Raw genomic sequence first — 16,428 nt, 5'->3', positions numbered from 1 at the left:
AGAATAGCATTAGCTCTTTTTACTGCTTCATCACACTAATGTTAAGCTTGTGTTCTGCTAGACTCCTAGATCCTTTTCATATAGCTCTCTAGTAGAACATATGTTTTGCACGGAGAAGCAGCTTCATTTAAAGGAGTGTTTTTCAACCTTAGGCCCCCAGATATCACATTATTAAGTTGTGGTTTAGTTATATACCATGTTTTGGCTCAAGGGCCACCTCAAGCTGTGAGCAGCATATTAATACCAAAGGGTACAGTAAAAATACAATAGAAAATCACCAAATGTCCACCAATCACCTTGAGCTCATTGTTTTATCACAGAGCAGCTCCTCAGCATTCTAGCTCTGCTGTTGGACTACAGTCCTCATCATCCCCAGCCAACTTAGCCAGTGGTAAGTGGGGGGATGGTTGAAAGGATCTTTAGTAGCAAGTTGACAAAAGTCACTGGATATTTCAAATGTCTACTGCTAATTTATATTTGATTTTTTCCTGTGAACCATCCTGAGATCTTGTGATGAAGGGTGGTATATAAATCTAATAAATAATAAAATATTCGTTAAACTTAGATCTTGCCCTTCCCCCCAAAGGGTCCCCAGGGTAATATCAGCATAAACAAAATAATATGCAGTAATTGTCTGTCGTGAAATTCCAATGTCTAGCTATCTGTATTCCCTTCCACAAACACAAACTTCTTCAAATTCCACCTCAGTTTGGCAAATGAAGGTCTACCAGATCTCTCCCAGGAGGCAGGGTGCCACCACAGGGAAAGCCCTCTCTTGCATTCCCATCCATGGTGGTTTCACTATGAGAAGGGTCTCACCCCCTGGTTACATACATTGTGACGCAGGACATATAGAGAAAAGTACTTTTTCAGATACTTGTGTCTAAAGTCATAAAGGGCTTTGTACACTAGTACCAGCATCCTGAATTAGGCCTGGTACTGTGCTTTCACTGGCATTCAGTACAGTGTTTTCAAAATTGGGAGTGATGTACAATACTCTAGCAGCTGAACTCCCACATTCTGCACCAGCTGCACCTTCCAGATTGTTTTAAAGAGCAGCCCCACATAGAGCACATTGCAGTAATCTGTATGGGAGGTTATTGGAACATGGATCACTGAGGTCTAATTAAATTGTTCTAAGAAAGGCCATAGCTTGGCCAAGACACAATTGAAGTACGAAATAGTGGGCCCAAATAGTCATCTCAGGTCAAGGCAGTTTGTTTGTTTTCCCTACTTTCTGTAACCTGCCAGTAAAGGTCATTTGCAAATTAGAAGATGATAGGTCTGAGTTAATCCTTAACATTTTAAAGCAGGCATGGAGAGCCTTTGGGCCTCCAGATATTGTTGAACTGCAACTCCCATCGTCCTTGACAATTAGCCATACTGGCTTGGTCTGATGGGAGTTGTAGTCCAACGACATTAGGAAGTCCCATGAATTCCCAGTTTTAAAACCACGATTTCCTGAAGTGGTTGTACATGTTTTATACAAACATTAATGCTCACTAGCAGCTAAAGAAAAATAGTCCCTTCTCATTTGAAAGGTTGAATTGATTGTTCTGCGTCTTTTGCCCTAAGGTTTATAAGACATAAACCACTATCTTTTTTTAAAAAAAGATATTTATTAAAGTTTCAAAAATTATATAAAAACAAAACAATAATACAAACAAAACACAAACAAAAAAAAGTATAATTTCAATCCCTTATTTTCTTATAACTTACTTCCCCGACCTCTTCATACCTCCCCTTTCTGTATTCCAGTTTCTGATTATTAATTCAGCAAATCCTCTCCCTTATTTTTCATTTGATTTTTAACCTTTCTTTTCTTTTTACTTAATCATTACAGCTGAAAACCACTTAATTTCTAAACCAACGTCATTCTAACATTCAGTAATTTTGCGATGTTTCCTAAGATAATCCTTAGACATAAACCACTATCGTGCTGTTAGAAAATGAGAGAAAAAATGAAACTATATAAGATTTTTATTGGCTTAGTTATGAAGCACCTACAGTTTTGTAAACAACAATAGGTCTGGGAAAGTGGTGTAGGAGTTTGAGCAATTAAACATACAAAGAAGACAGGAAACCATGAAGTAGGGAACCTTGTGGTCAAAGTGATACAAAAATAGAAACTGATGAATAAAATTGACGTCTTTGCCAAACAAAAAAATCTAGCAGTTGTCTATGGACCTTGTTGATGGATTTTCCATCTCTTTCTGTTAGTAATTACAGGCATTAAAGAGTTTCCCCCTGTCTAAATGATGGCTCATATGTACCTCATACTGTACATGAAGATGCTATTTTTAAAAAAGCTGCAATTGTAGCATGAAATCACAAAGTAGCCACATCTTGATACAAATTCTTCAACTCATCTCTGCAAGTGTTGCATAAAGCACAAATTTTACATACTATGCAGAGAGAAACATAAGTTTCCAGCACAGAAACTACTGCCAGCAGTTGCTGAGTAGCCAAACATGGTGCCCCAATAACAGCAGCATACGAGACCCCCTTCAGCAATTATCATTGTAGCTTGAAATCGAACCATTGGATTAATTTAATTACATCCCCATGTAAGGCCAATTAAAACCATTCTGACACCTGGCAAAAAAAATCGAGATGGTGAGCCTCTGTGTGGCTTGTACCTAGTTGTTCTTAAAATGACAGGTCCACACTGTCACTTGGTCTAATGAAAATATTCAGAGACTTCGTTGGGAGTTTTAAAAAAGGTCTTGTGTTACTTTTGTTAGGCTTTTAGATGGAGGGAACAGTGTTACTGTAAAAGGAAATACTAAGATTTTTAAATGGAGCAAAAATGCAAGAGACAACTAAAATGGTTTGTGGTTTAGCAAGAAATATTGGTTCTTATATGTGTGTTAAATAGTTTTATTTTTTCTTGTAGTTATCTAGAAAATACTTTGACTGGTGGTTGTCAACAAACTCATTAATTGCAAACATTGTTTTGTTAACTGTGGTCTAGAATGGGTAGGTGGGTTTTTGTTCTAGTCTATTCTATACATAGTAACAGTATTTCACTACAATTTTGCTTAACTCTATTATTTAATTTTCCAAATTAGTAGATTATCTGGATTTCTTGGTAAAAGTATTTAAAATGGTTTCACTATTGACATATTCATTCTGTTCCACTAGGAGCCATATTGAGAAAACCAAGGGTCAAAAATATGTTAATTATGAATAGCAGTGTGTTCTTGAACTCTGCTTCAAGTAGGACTTGGTATTGTGGGAGCCCAAATCCACTGATTTGTATCTATTCTTCCCATGCCTGGAACAAAGATCATTGTCTTGGTTCTTGTTTCCCATTCTGTGTCCTGCTTCCTCTTGCTCAAGGACACCCTGAAACTGACTATGCCCAAATGCCTTGTGTGTGAAGTGATAGTGGATGGGAGTGGGAGGCAGGATATGGGAGCGGGAGGTAGGATAGATACTTATCAAGTCTGTGATGGAATTGGTATTAATGGAAGAGCCTGAGTGGCCTCTCCCATGTGTCTCTACTCAGTCTTCTGGGAAGATCCTGTAATTTCATTGATGTATCACACATAGAGATGTAACAATTTCTATAATTTTTAAGCCATAAGGAAAAACATTTTCCCAAGTTTCCCCCTTGAAATAACCAATTTTGGGGAAATTGAAATATGAACAGTACCATTTAAAATTGAAATATAAACAGTAACCATTTAAAATCAGGAAGAACTGGTTAAGTAACAGAAGAGTAGCAATAAATGGGACAATCTTTCTCCGATGGAGGGCTGTATAAAGTGGAGTTTTCCAACGATTGGTATTGGGACCTGTTCTTATTGATTTCTTCATAAATGAGGTGAGCAGTGAGGCAGCAAAGTTTGCTGACAATACTTAATAGTTCAGGGTGATTAAAACAAAAAGGGATTGCACGTTGAAGCAGAAAAACATTATTTTCACATATGCACTCACAGGGTCTGAACTGGCAGTGACTGACCAGGAATGAGATCTTGGGATCATAATGTATAGCTTGATGAATGCATTGACCCAGTGTGAGGCAACTGTGAAAAAGGCAAATTCCATGCTGGGGACTATTAAGAAAGGAACTGAAAATAAAATACAATCATGCTGTTATACAAATGTATGGTGAAACCAATTTGGAAGTACTATGTACAGTTCTGCTCACTTCATTTCAATAATGATATTGTAGAGTTTTAAAAGTTTCAGAAAAGGGCAACAAAATGATCCAGGGGGTGGAAGAAAGGTTGCAAGCATTTGGAGCTTCTTAGTTTGGAGAAAAGTCAAGTAAGTGTGGCGTGGTTGAAGTCTGTTAAATTAAGCATTGTATAGAGGGACTGGATAGAGAAAAGTTTTTCTTCTTCTCAAGTTACACTAGAACTCAGGGATATCAGTTAAAGCTCACTGTTGGAAGATTCAGGACTGCCCTGGAGGTAATAATAATAATAATAATAATAATAATAAATTATTTATACCCCGCCCATCTGGCTGGGTTTCCCCAGCCACTCTGGGCGGCTTCCAACTGAATAGTGAAAACAATACAGCATCAGACATTAAAAACTTCGCTAAAGAGGGCTGCCTTCAGTTGTCTTTTAAAAGTAAAATAATTGTTTATTGCCTTGACATCTGGGAGGGCATTCCACAGGGCAGGTGCCACTACCAAGAAGGCCCTCTGCCTGGTTCCCTGTAACCTTACTTCTCGCAATGAGGGAACCGCCAGAAGGCCTTCGGCGCTGGATCTCAGTGTCCGGGCTGAACGATGCGGGTGGACCGAGGCCGTTTAGGGCTTTAAAGGTCAGCACCAACACTTTGAATTGTGCTCGGACAGTGGCTACTAATCCTGATAGATGTGTTTTACCTCCTTTGTCAGAGGCTGCATGCTTCTTCTGAACACCAGTTGCTGGAAACCACAGGAGGGGAGAGCTTTGTTGCACTCAAGAGTCCCTCTTGTCGGCTTCCCATAGGCATCTGGTTGGCTAGATTAGTCCTACACACGTTTACTCAGAATGCCCATTTTGTTTAGCGGCACTTAGTTCCACTAAAAGGAAGATTGCAGCATCAAAACTATAGCACTTTACATTACAGTCCTGTGCATGTCTATTCAGAAGTAATTAGTATTGAATTCAGTGGGGCTTATATTCCCAGACACTTCTGAATAGACATGCATAGGATTGTACTGTTTGGTAGCAGTGTGACAAGCATTTGAGGAATAGATGAAAAGGTCATCCACAAGCGATGGGGCAACTCAAAAGGACATCAGATGCAGTGCACTTGCTTCTGGTATCTCAAAACTAGTTCACAACTCACCTGATGGAGACAACAATTCATAAGAAAGCAAAGGCCTTGTGTGATCTTCTCATGAAGGTTGCAGCACTTTCTAGTTGCAGAAATACAGGTTGATTTGTGCATTGCATATGTCTACAGTATGGATAGGAGTTCTCAATCTCTATTTCTGCAATTGTTGCACAGTGTACATGGCAGAATGTTTCTTCTGACATTGGCCTACATGGATCCTGAGATAATTGTTGGAGACCCTCATCTGAGTATCCCCGCCAGCAGAAACTTGGAGAGTAGCAGCAAGGAAGAGGCTTTTCAGTGGTTTCCCTCCCTTTTGTGGAATACTTTCCCTAGTGAAACTCACCTTATTGCCTACATTCATATTTTTGGCAAAGACTTTCCTTTTCTCTTAGGCATTTGATTGTTGATGTCTTTGTCATTATTGGTGTTTCAACTAGCTAAAGTCTTAGTAATTGTGATTTTATATAAAGTTGAAGGGGGTGGAGTTTCTTTCTGTTTGCTTTATAATTAAGTCTACGATTATTTTCAGCCTTTGTATTTTTAAATGTTAAGGTGCTATGACATTTTTTGTAGTAGGCATCTAACAAATGAAATAATGTGGGGTGGGATACAAAACGTGCTGCAGTAATGCTTTTAGTTTTACCCTTGCAGGTCAGGGTGACTAGAAAGAGTCAAAGGTGAAAGTTTGTCTTACAAGATCATCATCAAATAAAGAAGCCCCAAGCTGGCTGGATCATATGTGTACATTTGCTTAACAGCATGCTTATAGGATTTATCCATTTTCAAGACCCCTATGGCAGAATTCTTAAAGAGGCATTCTAGAAAATTAAACTAGAAAATGACATTCAAATGTAGACTTACAAGTAATATTTACTTGGATTCCTTATCTCTGTACTACAGTAAGCCCACAATTTACGTGGAGTTTACATTCTGGGCATCATGCCTCAAACCAAAATTGTGCATAGTCAAAACACATTTGATGGAATGGTGGGAGGGATTGCAAAGGTCTTTTTTCACAGACGCATCCTACCCCACACTTTTAAAAAAGTTGCCTTGCATGTAAAACTGAACACAGACATTAAATGTGCATATGTTGCAGGCTGTACTTAGTTATAAGTATTTTAAGTTAAGTAGTCCATCACTAAGCCAACATCTGCTCAAGCAGCCATATAGCATAAGTGCTATGCTAAAAATGACTATAAAGTAAGTTTACTATATAGTAAAAAAGAAGTGAGAATCAGCTTACAAATAGAGGCAGAGAGAAGATGCAACAAACCTGATAACCACAACTTGCTTTACAAAGTAGTATACTGGGTAGTTTGCTTTGGGCAGATTGTGAAGTTCTTTGTGCAGTTATTTCAGTTCACACTGTCAAGGATAATGAGTAAAAATGTTCAGAGACAGCATACCTTGTTTGAAGTCAACCTGATGTTGAAGATCTGGATGTCTGTATGGTTACATTTCACTGTGACAGAAATGTGACTGAATCCGAATTGTTAGTCTAGTCCAGGGGTTGTCAACCTGGTCCCTACCGCCCACTAGTGGTTGTTTCAGGATTCCAGGTGGGTGGTAGGGGGTTCTATGGCACATGTTACTGCAGCACTGGTGGGTAGTAAGGAAATTTTACCATCAAGAAAGATGCATTAGTGGGCGGTAGGTATAAAAAGGTTGACTACCCCGGTCTAGTCCCATGGTATTTAAACTCCTTTTTTAATATAGTCAATGCAGTGCACTGTAATTAGCTATCTAGTCATGTGATCTTTAGAACATAGGTTGCCTCAAAATTTGCAGATACATTTTTTAAATATTTATTTTCATTTTGTCATCCATACTAGGCTTGATCGTCTCTTTATCTTACTGGACACTGGCACAACACCAGTCACAAGGAAAGCAGCTGCACAACAACTTGGGGAGGTTGTGAAACTTCATCCACATGAACTACATAATCTCTTAGCTAAAGTAAGCATTTTGTTGAATATTTGATAATGTTGGAGCCAGGATTAGGCAGTGCAGGGGGAGGGGCACCACCATGGACTTTGTAACCCCTCGGCTGCTGTGTACCAGGATGAGGTGGCAGAAGTTGCTCAGGTTCACCTCTGAGACTGCTGGATTGATTCTGCCAGTACACCAACACCTTCCTGACCTTGCTGCCACCCTGCACTCCCCCATACTGGTGTATGGCAACGACATCAGTGCTGGAAAGCCTGTTCTGCAGTAGCACCGCTCTCCATTAGCCTCTTATGGTTGGAGGTATTCCTTGTCATCAAAATGAGCCAAATGTGAATTTTTGTAACCTTAAATACCTGATGATGGTGGAAGGCCTTAAGTTAGAATCAGTTGAATAATACCGAAATAAATTTAATGGTGTATTTTGTTAATTTATTTAATAGAACACTTTAGATAGCATATAAGTCCGTGTTAGAATTCTGTATTTACAGGGCAATCCTGTATATGTCTGCTGTGAATAAAGTTTTAGTAATGTACCTTATTCCCAAGTGTGTGGGTGTCTGATTGTGGCTTTAATTGATAAAGCCTCTCTGCATAGGGTCTGTTTGTTATGATACTAGTTGTAAAACACTTTATTAGGGAAGATCATTACTGAAAATCCACAGAATTTACTGTCTAATTTTTTGTGGAACGCAACCATTGCTTTCCTCCATGGCATTTTTATAAAAATAACAGAAGTAAGCTGGACATATTGCAGACTTTTTGTAAATGGGCTGTCCAGCCTCTGTGCCACCCTTGCTTTTGTCCTGTGATAGGTTAAGGAAGTGACTTAACATTGTCAGGTTCTGATAATCACAAGTGGCTAGAGTGCTATTGTACTCTGTTCCTGCTTTTGGACTTGGAGGGGTCTAGTTGGCCACTGTAACAACAGGATACTAGACTAAATGGGCCACTGGCTGATCCAGCAGATTCTTAAGTTCTTACTGAATATCCTCTGTAGAAACAGATGATTTCAGGAAGAGCTGAGATGCAGAGAGCCTCATGCTGTTGAGCTATTTTTGAGTAAAAATAGCTATTAAATCCTTAAATTTGTTAATCTAGTGTTCTGTGTAAGTAGCAACCCTATGACTTTCTGGAAGAAAAGAGAATTATGTCAAAAGTATCCATATTTTTTGTAAAAAGCTAGTTGAACCAGACCATTGCTTAACATGTATATATCAAAAAGTGGGGGGGGGGGGCATTTATAAACTACTAATAATTTTGTTAAAAAAAAATCAAGTTGTATGTAACAGAAGTAAACTAGATAGGCTATTGGGATGTAAAGATAATGGTGATCTGCGTTTGATCACCTTCTATTTCAATGACTAGCTTTTAATCAATCATACTTTATAAGCTCTTTTATAAGTGTTGTGCAGAATATTTGGTGGCTGCTGAATTTAATTTCATCTGTTTGGAAACAAAGAGCATAATGAATGCATTTTTGAACTTCTTAAAGGTATTGATACACTTAAGGAGTACAAACTGGGATACCCGCATTGCAGCTGGACAAGCTGTGGAAGCAATAGTGAAAAATGTACCAGAATGGAACCCAACTCCACGACCAAAGCAAGGTGATCCCAAGAGAACTAAAAGTATTACTGTGAAGTGGGCTGGGGAAACCCAGCCAGAAGGGATGGAGTATAAATAATAAATTATTATTATATAAGTACATTTTTGTTAAACTTTGTTTGCAGCCATCTTTCTAAACCTGCTTTGCAACATTGTATGTTTGGTTATTAACAACAACAAAAAAGCCATAATGGAACACAATTTCCCCCTCTCTACTATGAAGTACTTTATGTGGCTGTTACCTATTCCTTCACTTTGCTTAGACCCGTTAGTGAAACAACATTGAATGGCAGTTGTAAATTTTTGAACCAGTTACTTCACTAATCTCATTCTAAGTTTTTTGTTAACCTTTACCTAGAACATGGCTGCGAAAGTCCAGTGGAAGAATCCTCCGCCTCTGATCGGTTGCGTTTTGACCGATTTGATATCTGCCGACTTCTAAAGCATGGTGCTTCTCTTCTTGGGTCTGCTGGTGCAGAATTCGAGGTTCAAGATGACACATCTGGTACTTGCTCCTTTAATACATTAACTGTGCCACATACTTCAGCTACATTGTTTTCATTGTGTCTGTCACCTTTCGTTATCTCAAATCATTAAAAACATTTTATAGTCTCTGCATTTTTGTGATTAAATATGTCTACTCAGGTTTTACAACTGATATATCAGATTTATGAAATATAATCTGTTTATTTAACTACAGTAGATACAATGGTGCAGTTCAGATGTAATGCTAAACCAAAGCATGTCTTAGCATGAACAAGCAAACAGATGGAGAGAAGATCACACCCACTGTGTTCCTCTCGGACCTGCTGTTGCCATGGTACTAGAGGGTAAACAATGGTTTGGCTTTGCACTACAGCCAAACCTGAGCTTATGACAAACCATAAGCCTGGGTTAGTTCATATAATACTAAGCCAAGCCATGGGTAGCCCACCTGCAGTAGGACTAATGGAGGAGAGCAGCAATAACAATTCACTCTGGAAACGCACACATTTGCATTGGCTTAGTGTTAGATGCGAATTGTATCACTCCTTCCACATTTGGAAGCTAAGTCCATGAAAGAATTCACACAGTATCATTGTGGGGTGTGGGTGATACCCAACCAAGCCATATTAAGATCTGAAATGTCTAAAATTGGAGATCTTCCTATATTCTTATGGCTCTTGCACTGTTTCTCAGTTTGGTCCCGGAATTATTGCTCATGTGTTTTTAGTTTATAAGCCATACCTATAAAAACAATCTGAAGTGTTGAAAATGTCTATATAGCAGCACTAGTAAAGAGGCAGAAATTTACCTCTTACACCATGTTGCAGATGGCAATAGCAAAAATTAAATATTTTAAATAGCATATTAATATATAAATGTGCATTTTTATGTCTAAACCAAACTCTCTATACTAGTCAAGATGACATATACTTCAGACACAAAGTGTGGCAGTGAAGAGTATATATTGAAAGAAGCGGAGAAATAGAAGTTATTCTTCAGTAAAGGTTCTGCTTCTAGATTTAAAATGTGCTTAGTGCTTTCATGTTAGTAAAGGATAAGCATGAGATTAAAGAGTGTTTTACTTTTTAAGGTGAAGTTGATCCCAAAGAGAGAATAGCACGACAGAGGAAGCTGCTCCAGAAGAAGCTTGGCCTTGATATGGGGGCTGCCATTGGAATGAACACAGAAGACCTGTTCAATGATGAGGATTTGGACTACACTCCTACTTCATCATTTTTTGTTCACAAACAACCTGTAGGTAAAATTTTAGACTGTTTGACTGCAAAGACTCATATGACATTGTAAAGAATTAAGTTTCAAATACTATGTTTGTCATAACTTCAACTTTAGGAAAATATATCATAAAGTAATTTATTGTAACATACTGTAAAAATCATTGATGGAGGATGATATTGAAAGTTTTAGGTGAGGGGGGAGGTCTGTCCTCCTTTAAATTTCAGATAGAAGCTACTTTTACTTACCCAAAGTGGTCCTGAATTTCCAGTTGTTACCACTTCAGCCATACATGCCTCGTGTTGCACTCCTCAAAGAATCCCTTGCTACCCAGAAGTGATGCTGGGTACAAGAGGCTACAGAAAGGAGACAGCGGCATGAATAACATTTTGTGTGAGTGGAACTCAAATCATGTTTATCTGGATCTAAGCCAGAGTAGCCATTGAACCTTTGTATCTTTCCAGACTCTTCAAGCTGCTGAGTTGATTGATTCAGAATTTCGAGCTGGTATGAGTAGCAGGCAGAAAAATAAGGCTAAAAGAATGGCCAAGTTGTTTGCGAAGCAGAAGTCAAGAGATGCGGTAGAAACCAATGAGAAGAGGTACTGTATCAATTTGAACTTACTTACCATTATAATAGGACGCGGGTGGCACTGTGGTCTAAACCACAGAGCCTAGGGCTTGCCGATCAGAAGGTCAGCGGTTCAGATCCCCACGACGGGGTGAGCTCCCGTTGCTCGGTCCTTTCTCCTGCCAACCCAGCAGTTTGAAAGCACGTCAAAGTGCAAGTAGCTAAATAGGTACCGCTCCGGTGGGAAGGTAAACAGTGTTTCTGTGCGCTGCTCTGGTTCGCCAGAAGCGGCTTAGTCATGCTGGCCACATGACCTGGAAGCTGTACGCTGGCTCCCTTGGCCAATAAAGCAAGATGAGCACCGCAACCCCAGAATCATCCACAACTGGACCTAACGGTCAGGGGTCCCTTTACCTTTGCCATTATAATAAAATACTTTAAAACAGCCTTCTTCAACCCTGATGCCTTCCAGATGTTTTCGGCTAGGGTTCCCATCAGCCCCAGCCAGAAAGAGCAATTTTCATGGATAATAGAAGTTATAGTCCAAAACAATCAAGAGGGCACCAAGCTTGGAAGGTTGATTTACAAAAGTACATCAGTATAGACATACTAAAACACCCTCCCTCTATTTCTCAATTTCTGGAGTGAATGCCATTGATCATGAGGCCAAAACAGCACTTTCTGTGTGTACAAGGAAGGTATCTACAAGCTTGAGGAAACCCTAAGGTTTGCGCAAATACAAAAACCCTAAAAACAGCTCTAAGATGGCAGAACATTCTTAATAGCCACAGAATGCTGATATGACGGGTGGAGGAATGGAGTATCCTGGGAAAGTTGCCTAGCTGAAATCCTGAAAGAGTATTCTACAGTGCAACAAGTTGTCTTATTAGTTCCTTTTCAGTACTCCCATTGCCATGTGTTTATCTTGAACCTTGTCATGCCATTCCATTCCATTGCAAGATTGGTTGGTTAGATATAGATAAGACTGTTTTCCATCTAACTTACATTAATTGTGCATGTCCTGCATCCTTTGCATTAAAGAGGATGTATCCCTTTGTTTCTGTCTGATTTATAGCTATCCTAGCAGCTGCCTACAAGTTGATAATGGAATTTTTTATTTCATGTAGTAAAATAATACCAAGGAATCTAGTGATAAATCAAAGCCAATCTTTTTTCTTATATTTTCAAATATAATGCTGTAAGTTTCTGATTTGGAAGCATTCCCATTCAATATTATATTTGCACCTGCATGCCCAAATTTTCCAATAGTTGCTCTGTTAGGGGTCTTAGAAACTTTCATTTCAATTGTCAATCTTTAAATGCTAATAGTGAGTACAGTAACTTATGTGACAAGTAACTATTCTGTCAAGCAATTGGGTACTTAAACATTTCATTGTTCTTTCTAGCAATGATAGCACTGATGGTGAGCCTGATGAAAAGAGAAGAAAAATTGCAAATGTTATCATCAGTCAACCTGCAACTGACTCCAGACTTTTGGTAGAGAATATGCCAGAAGAGGTAGTGTATACACTCATAAAAATATGAATTGACAGCAAAATCCAACCTCAATAACTTTGTCCAGTGATTCAGTTGGTGACAGTGGTAATAGTCTGTATTATTTATGTCTCTCTTTTAGACCAACGAATGGCCTCTGGAGAGTTTTTGTGAAGAAGTGTGCAATGATCTCTTTAACCCATCATGGGAGGTAAATAATAATAATCTTGCTGGGGAGAGACTGAACAAATAAGAGAGCATTTTTTCCTTCCTGGTTTGTCTTTTGCAAGATTTCAGAGGGTTTTCATAAATTGTTTCATCATTTTGGGATCTCAATTCTGTAGTTGGGAACACATTATAAATTTTCCCATAGGAATCAATGGAAATTGTCATGAAATGATTTCCTGAGAATGCATTGTTTGGATAGTGAGACCTGCATGTATGTAAATAAATCTTGTGTTGTGAAACCTCTTCTTAAACTGCTAGAAACTTAATCTGTTTTGTGTTTAGATCCGGCACGGTGCAGGTGTTGGACTAAGAGAGGTACTTAAAGCTCATGGAAAAAGTGGGGGTAAAATAGGAGACAGCACTATAGAAGAGGTAAGATCAATATGCAAACCTAGATAATTCATTGTGAGCATTTGTACATTCAGCTGTAGTGCAGAGTTCTCAGCTGTTCTTTTGTCATAAAAATAACGAAGTGTTGAGAGAGGTTGCTACAGAAAGGACTGTCATTTCCTGGCACCATCATTATCTACTTTTTGGCACCAGGCAAAAATGTTTTTGTTTTTTTAATATGCTAGCTTTTGGACCTTCATTTTGAGAGTTTTGTGTTTATCTTGGCTCTTTCCTTGCCTTTTTTTTGTAGGGTGGGTTATATTAGACCTGCCCTTTGTTTGTTTTAATTTTTTATTGTGTTCTGGTTTTTATATTTAGTTTTAATGTTGGAACTATATAGTAAGTCACTTTTAGTTAACTTTTTGTCAGGAAGCGACTAAAAATGTAAGTAACAATCTTGAATATTTCACCTTTTCAAAATTTACCTTTTTTCTAAACAGATGACACAACAACACCAAGACTGGCTGGAAGACTTGGCTATCAGGCTTCTTTGTGTGTTTGCATTAGACAGATTTGGTGATTTTGTTTCAGATGAAGTAAGTATCAGTCTTTGACGCCTTAATTTGCATATGGGGCTCAATTTTCTGATGCCTTTGTTTTATTACGCTGGGTGTGTTTATTTCCCTTTAAACCTTAGGTTGTGGCTCCAGTACGAGAGACTTGTGCTCAGACTTTGGGCGTAGTGCTGAAGTACATGAACGAGAGTGGAGTTCATAAAACTGTGGCTATCTTGCTAAAATTACTGGCACAGGAGCAGTGGGAAGTGAGACATGGTGGCCTGCTGGGGATAAAGTATGCTTTGGCAGTGCGTCAGGTAATTGGTTTTAAATCTTCAAGGTGCTATTGTTTCTTCTTTGATTTCAAAGTCTTGGCTGCTGTATAAAGTGGCATTGTGCCAACATGTGCAATGTGTATGTGAATATCTCTACTGAGCGGTTTTGTGGGCCTTTCCTGCCCTGATCAGTACCCACCAGGAGGATGGGGTTTGTTTTGGCTTAGAAATAGGTTCTTTGATGATAAGACTAGGCAATGCTTCCTTCGTTGTTAATTAATAATAATAATAATAATAATAATAATAATAATAATAATAATGGAACTTGCAGTGTAGTGTTGGTGTATACTTCACCCCTTAAGACAGAAATAGAAAGGTGCCCCACTTTGAGAGGTGGGCAGAAAAACGTTCCTTTATTGTTTCCCACATACACATCTCCCGGATACTTACTATAGGATGTTAGGAACTCCAGCAGGCCAACGCTCCCTCCCCTCTTTTTCTTTTTATCCAGCTGTCACCCTAACATACCATGTCCCAACCGTAGATATTATTCATAGACTCACACAGTCTGCCTGAGCAGACTGTCTCTCCTTGGTCTCTCCTTGTTGAGCTCAAATTTCCATCAGAATTCTGTTGTTGCTGGGAGTTTGCAGGTATTTGTCACCCTGTTCTGTTCTGTTTTGTTTTCTTATTGTTCTTGTGACTTGCATACTTCTGTGTACCTAGAGAATATTGTGTGAATGTTGAAACTATTACCTTATATTTTGAGTGACTCCATTTCAGACTGATAGACAGCTTACTTGAGTCTGCTGTTAGGCAGAATGATGCTAAATTACCTAAAGTGAAAATAGTCTATGTGTGCTTGAAAAGGAACAGTGATCCTGCCTACAGGCTTAGAATTTGCTTTGACCGTTGATCTTCAGCTTAAGGATTCTTGCTTTCGCAGGACTTAATTGATACTTTACTGCCCAAAGTATTGCCTGCCATAACTGAAGGTCTGCAAGACTTGGATGATGACGTTAGAGCTGTTGCTGCAGCATCTTTAGTACCAGTTGTGGAAAGCCTTGTGCATCTTCAGCCACAGAATGTAAGTAGAGCACACCGACACTTAAATGTTTTGTTACCCTTCTGAAGGAAAAACCAAGTCTTAGGAATCCATGTTTTATGAAACTCTCTTTCATCTCTGTGTCTATAATCTAGGTTCCCTTTATTCTTAATGTACTTTGGGATGCACTCCTGGAACTAGACGATCTAACAGCTTCCACAAATAGCATTATGACCCTTCTTTCATCCCTTTTGACGTATTCTCAGGTCCGAAAATGCAGGTAATTTAATTCTTTTCACAATTTTAATTTTTATGTAAAAATACACTGTTTTCAAAATACCTTGTCTTAATAATATATAGAATGAATTCTACTTGTCAGCATACCTACACAGCAGCACTGATTTTGCTTTATAAATTTATATGAATACAAACGAATATGAATTACAATGTGATCTTCTTCTTTTTCCTTCCACACTTACCTCAGTATTCAGCAATCACTCACAGTTCTCGTACCACGTGTGTGGCCATTCCTACATCATACAATATCATCTGTTAGAAAAGCAGCATTAGAAACTTTGTTTACCCTATTATCTACAGAGGATCAGGTGAGAGTTATTTACCTTCTAGCTGTCTTCTGGACATTGGCGGACCCTTTCTAATCTATCAGTTACTTCTTTGTTCATCTTCTCATTTTCCCTCACTTTTAAAAGTCTCTCCTATTTTTTTTAAGTTGGTTCAAAAGGGTTAGTATTTTATTGGATAAAAATACATTGATGTGGAGTTTTTGTATTTCCAGTATGGCTTCCAGTGGGGAGAGTTGTCCCTCCAACTGTATGAGAACTAATTTGTAAACTTCTACCACTCACATATACTGCGTGTATAGCACACTCAAGTGAGAAAGAAATTACTTTTGCTAGCTCACCAAAACAGTAGCTATATTGCTTTAGTGTCCTAAAAATAAAAACCATTGATATGCTTATTTGAGAATAAGCTTGTTTTGTTAGAATAATCTGCTTTGATAATTTCTTATTTGCTGTTTCTAGAGTTCTGCAGCCTGGCTTACTCCCATTTTGCAAGACATGCTAAGACATATATTTCAGTTCTGTATTTTAGAAAGCAATCAAGAAATTCTGGAACTAATACATAAGGTATGTGCCCTTTTGCAACTTAAATTTACCTTGCCCTGTTTGTAAATGTGGTTGTGTGCGGATGCTGTCTTGCAATGTTCTATCGTTCAGTTTTAGCATTGGTCAAATCTGATTTGTACCATGCAGTGTGAAATGCTGTTCCTTGGAATATGTTGGTGAAAATTGTGGATGTATTTTATGTGCACAGAAAAGTCTTAAAGAAATTGGTAATGTAAGATGTT

General features: G+C 38.5%; 1 protein-coding gene and 1 long non-coding RNA gene across 2 annotated transcripts in view; one reads left to right on the top strand and one right to left on the bottom strand.

Moving 5' to 3' along the window:
* Positions 1-16,428, top strand: part of BTAF1 (B-TFIID TATA-box binding protein associated factor 1) — a 42,658-nt gene that overhangs the window by 2,779 nt on the left and 23,451 nt on the right. The window contains exons 2-15 of the mRNA XM_083740831.1: positions 7,122-7,245; positions 8,729-8,843; positions 9,200-9,346; positions 10,418-10,581; positions 11,025-11,161; positions 12,537-12,648; positions 12,767-12,835; positions 13,135-13,224; positions 13,683-13,778; positions 13,880-14,056; positions 14,961-15,101; positions 15,215-15,339; positions 15,544-15,664; positions 16,103-16,207. Of these exons, the coding sequence (XP_083596957.1) occupies positions 7,122-7,245; positions 8,729-8,843; positions 9,200-9,346; positions 10,418-10,581; positions 11,025-11,161; positions 12,537-12,648; positions 12,767-12,835; positions 13,135-13,224; positions 13,683-13,778; positions 13,880-14,056; positions 14,961-15,101; positions 15,215-15,339; positions 15,544-15,664; positions 16,103-16,207 (1,723 nt within the window). The remainder of the gene's footprint in view (positions 1-7,121; positions 7,246-8,728; positions 8,844-9,199; positions 9,347-10,417; positions 10,582-11,024; positions 11,162-12,536; positions 12,649-12,766; positions 12,836-13,134; positions 13,225-13,682; positions 13,779-13,879; positions 14,057-14,960; positions 15,102-15,214; positions 15,340-15,543; positions 15,665-16,102; positions 16,208-16,428) is intronic.
* LOC310845653 lies at positions 3,161-7,115 on the bottom strand. Its single transcript, XR_014564886.1, has 3 exons — positions 6,353-7,115; positions 4,797-5,592; positions 3,161-4,415 (listed from the first exon to the last, which is right to left on the bottom strand). It is a non-coding gene; the product is annotated as an uncharacterized lncRNA (long non-coding RNA).

Source organism: Podarcis gaigeae (assembly GCF_964106915.1).
Source record: "Podarcis gaigeae genome assembly, chromosome: 5".
NCBI lineage: Eukaryota > Metazoa > Chordata > Lepidosauria > Squamata > Lacertidae > Podarcis > Podarcis gaigeae.
The sequence above is the reverse complement of the archived record's forward strand: the minus strand, read 5'-3'. Positions and strand labels throughout refer to the sequence as shown.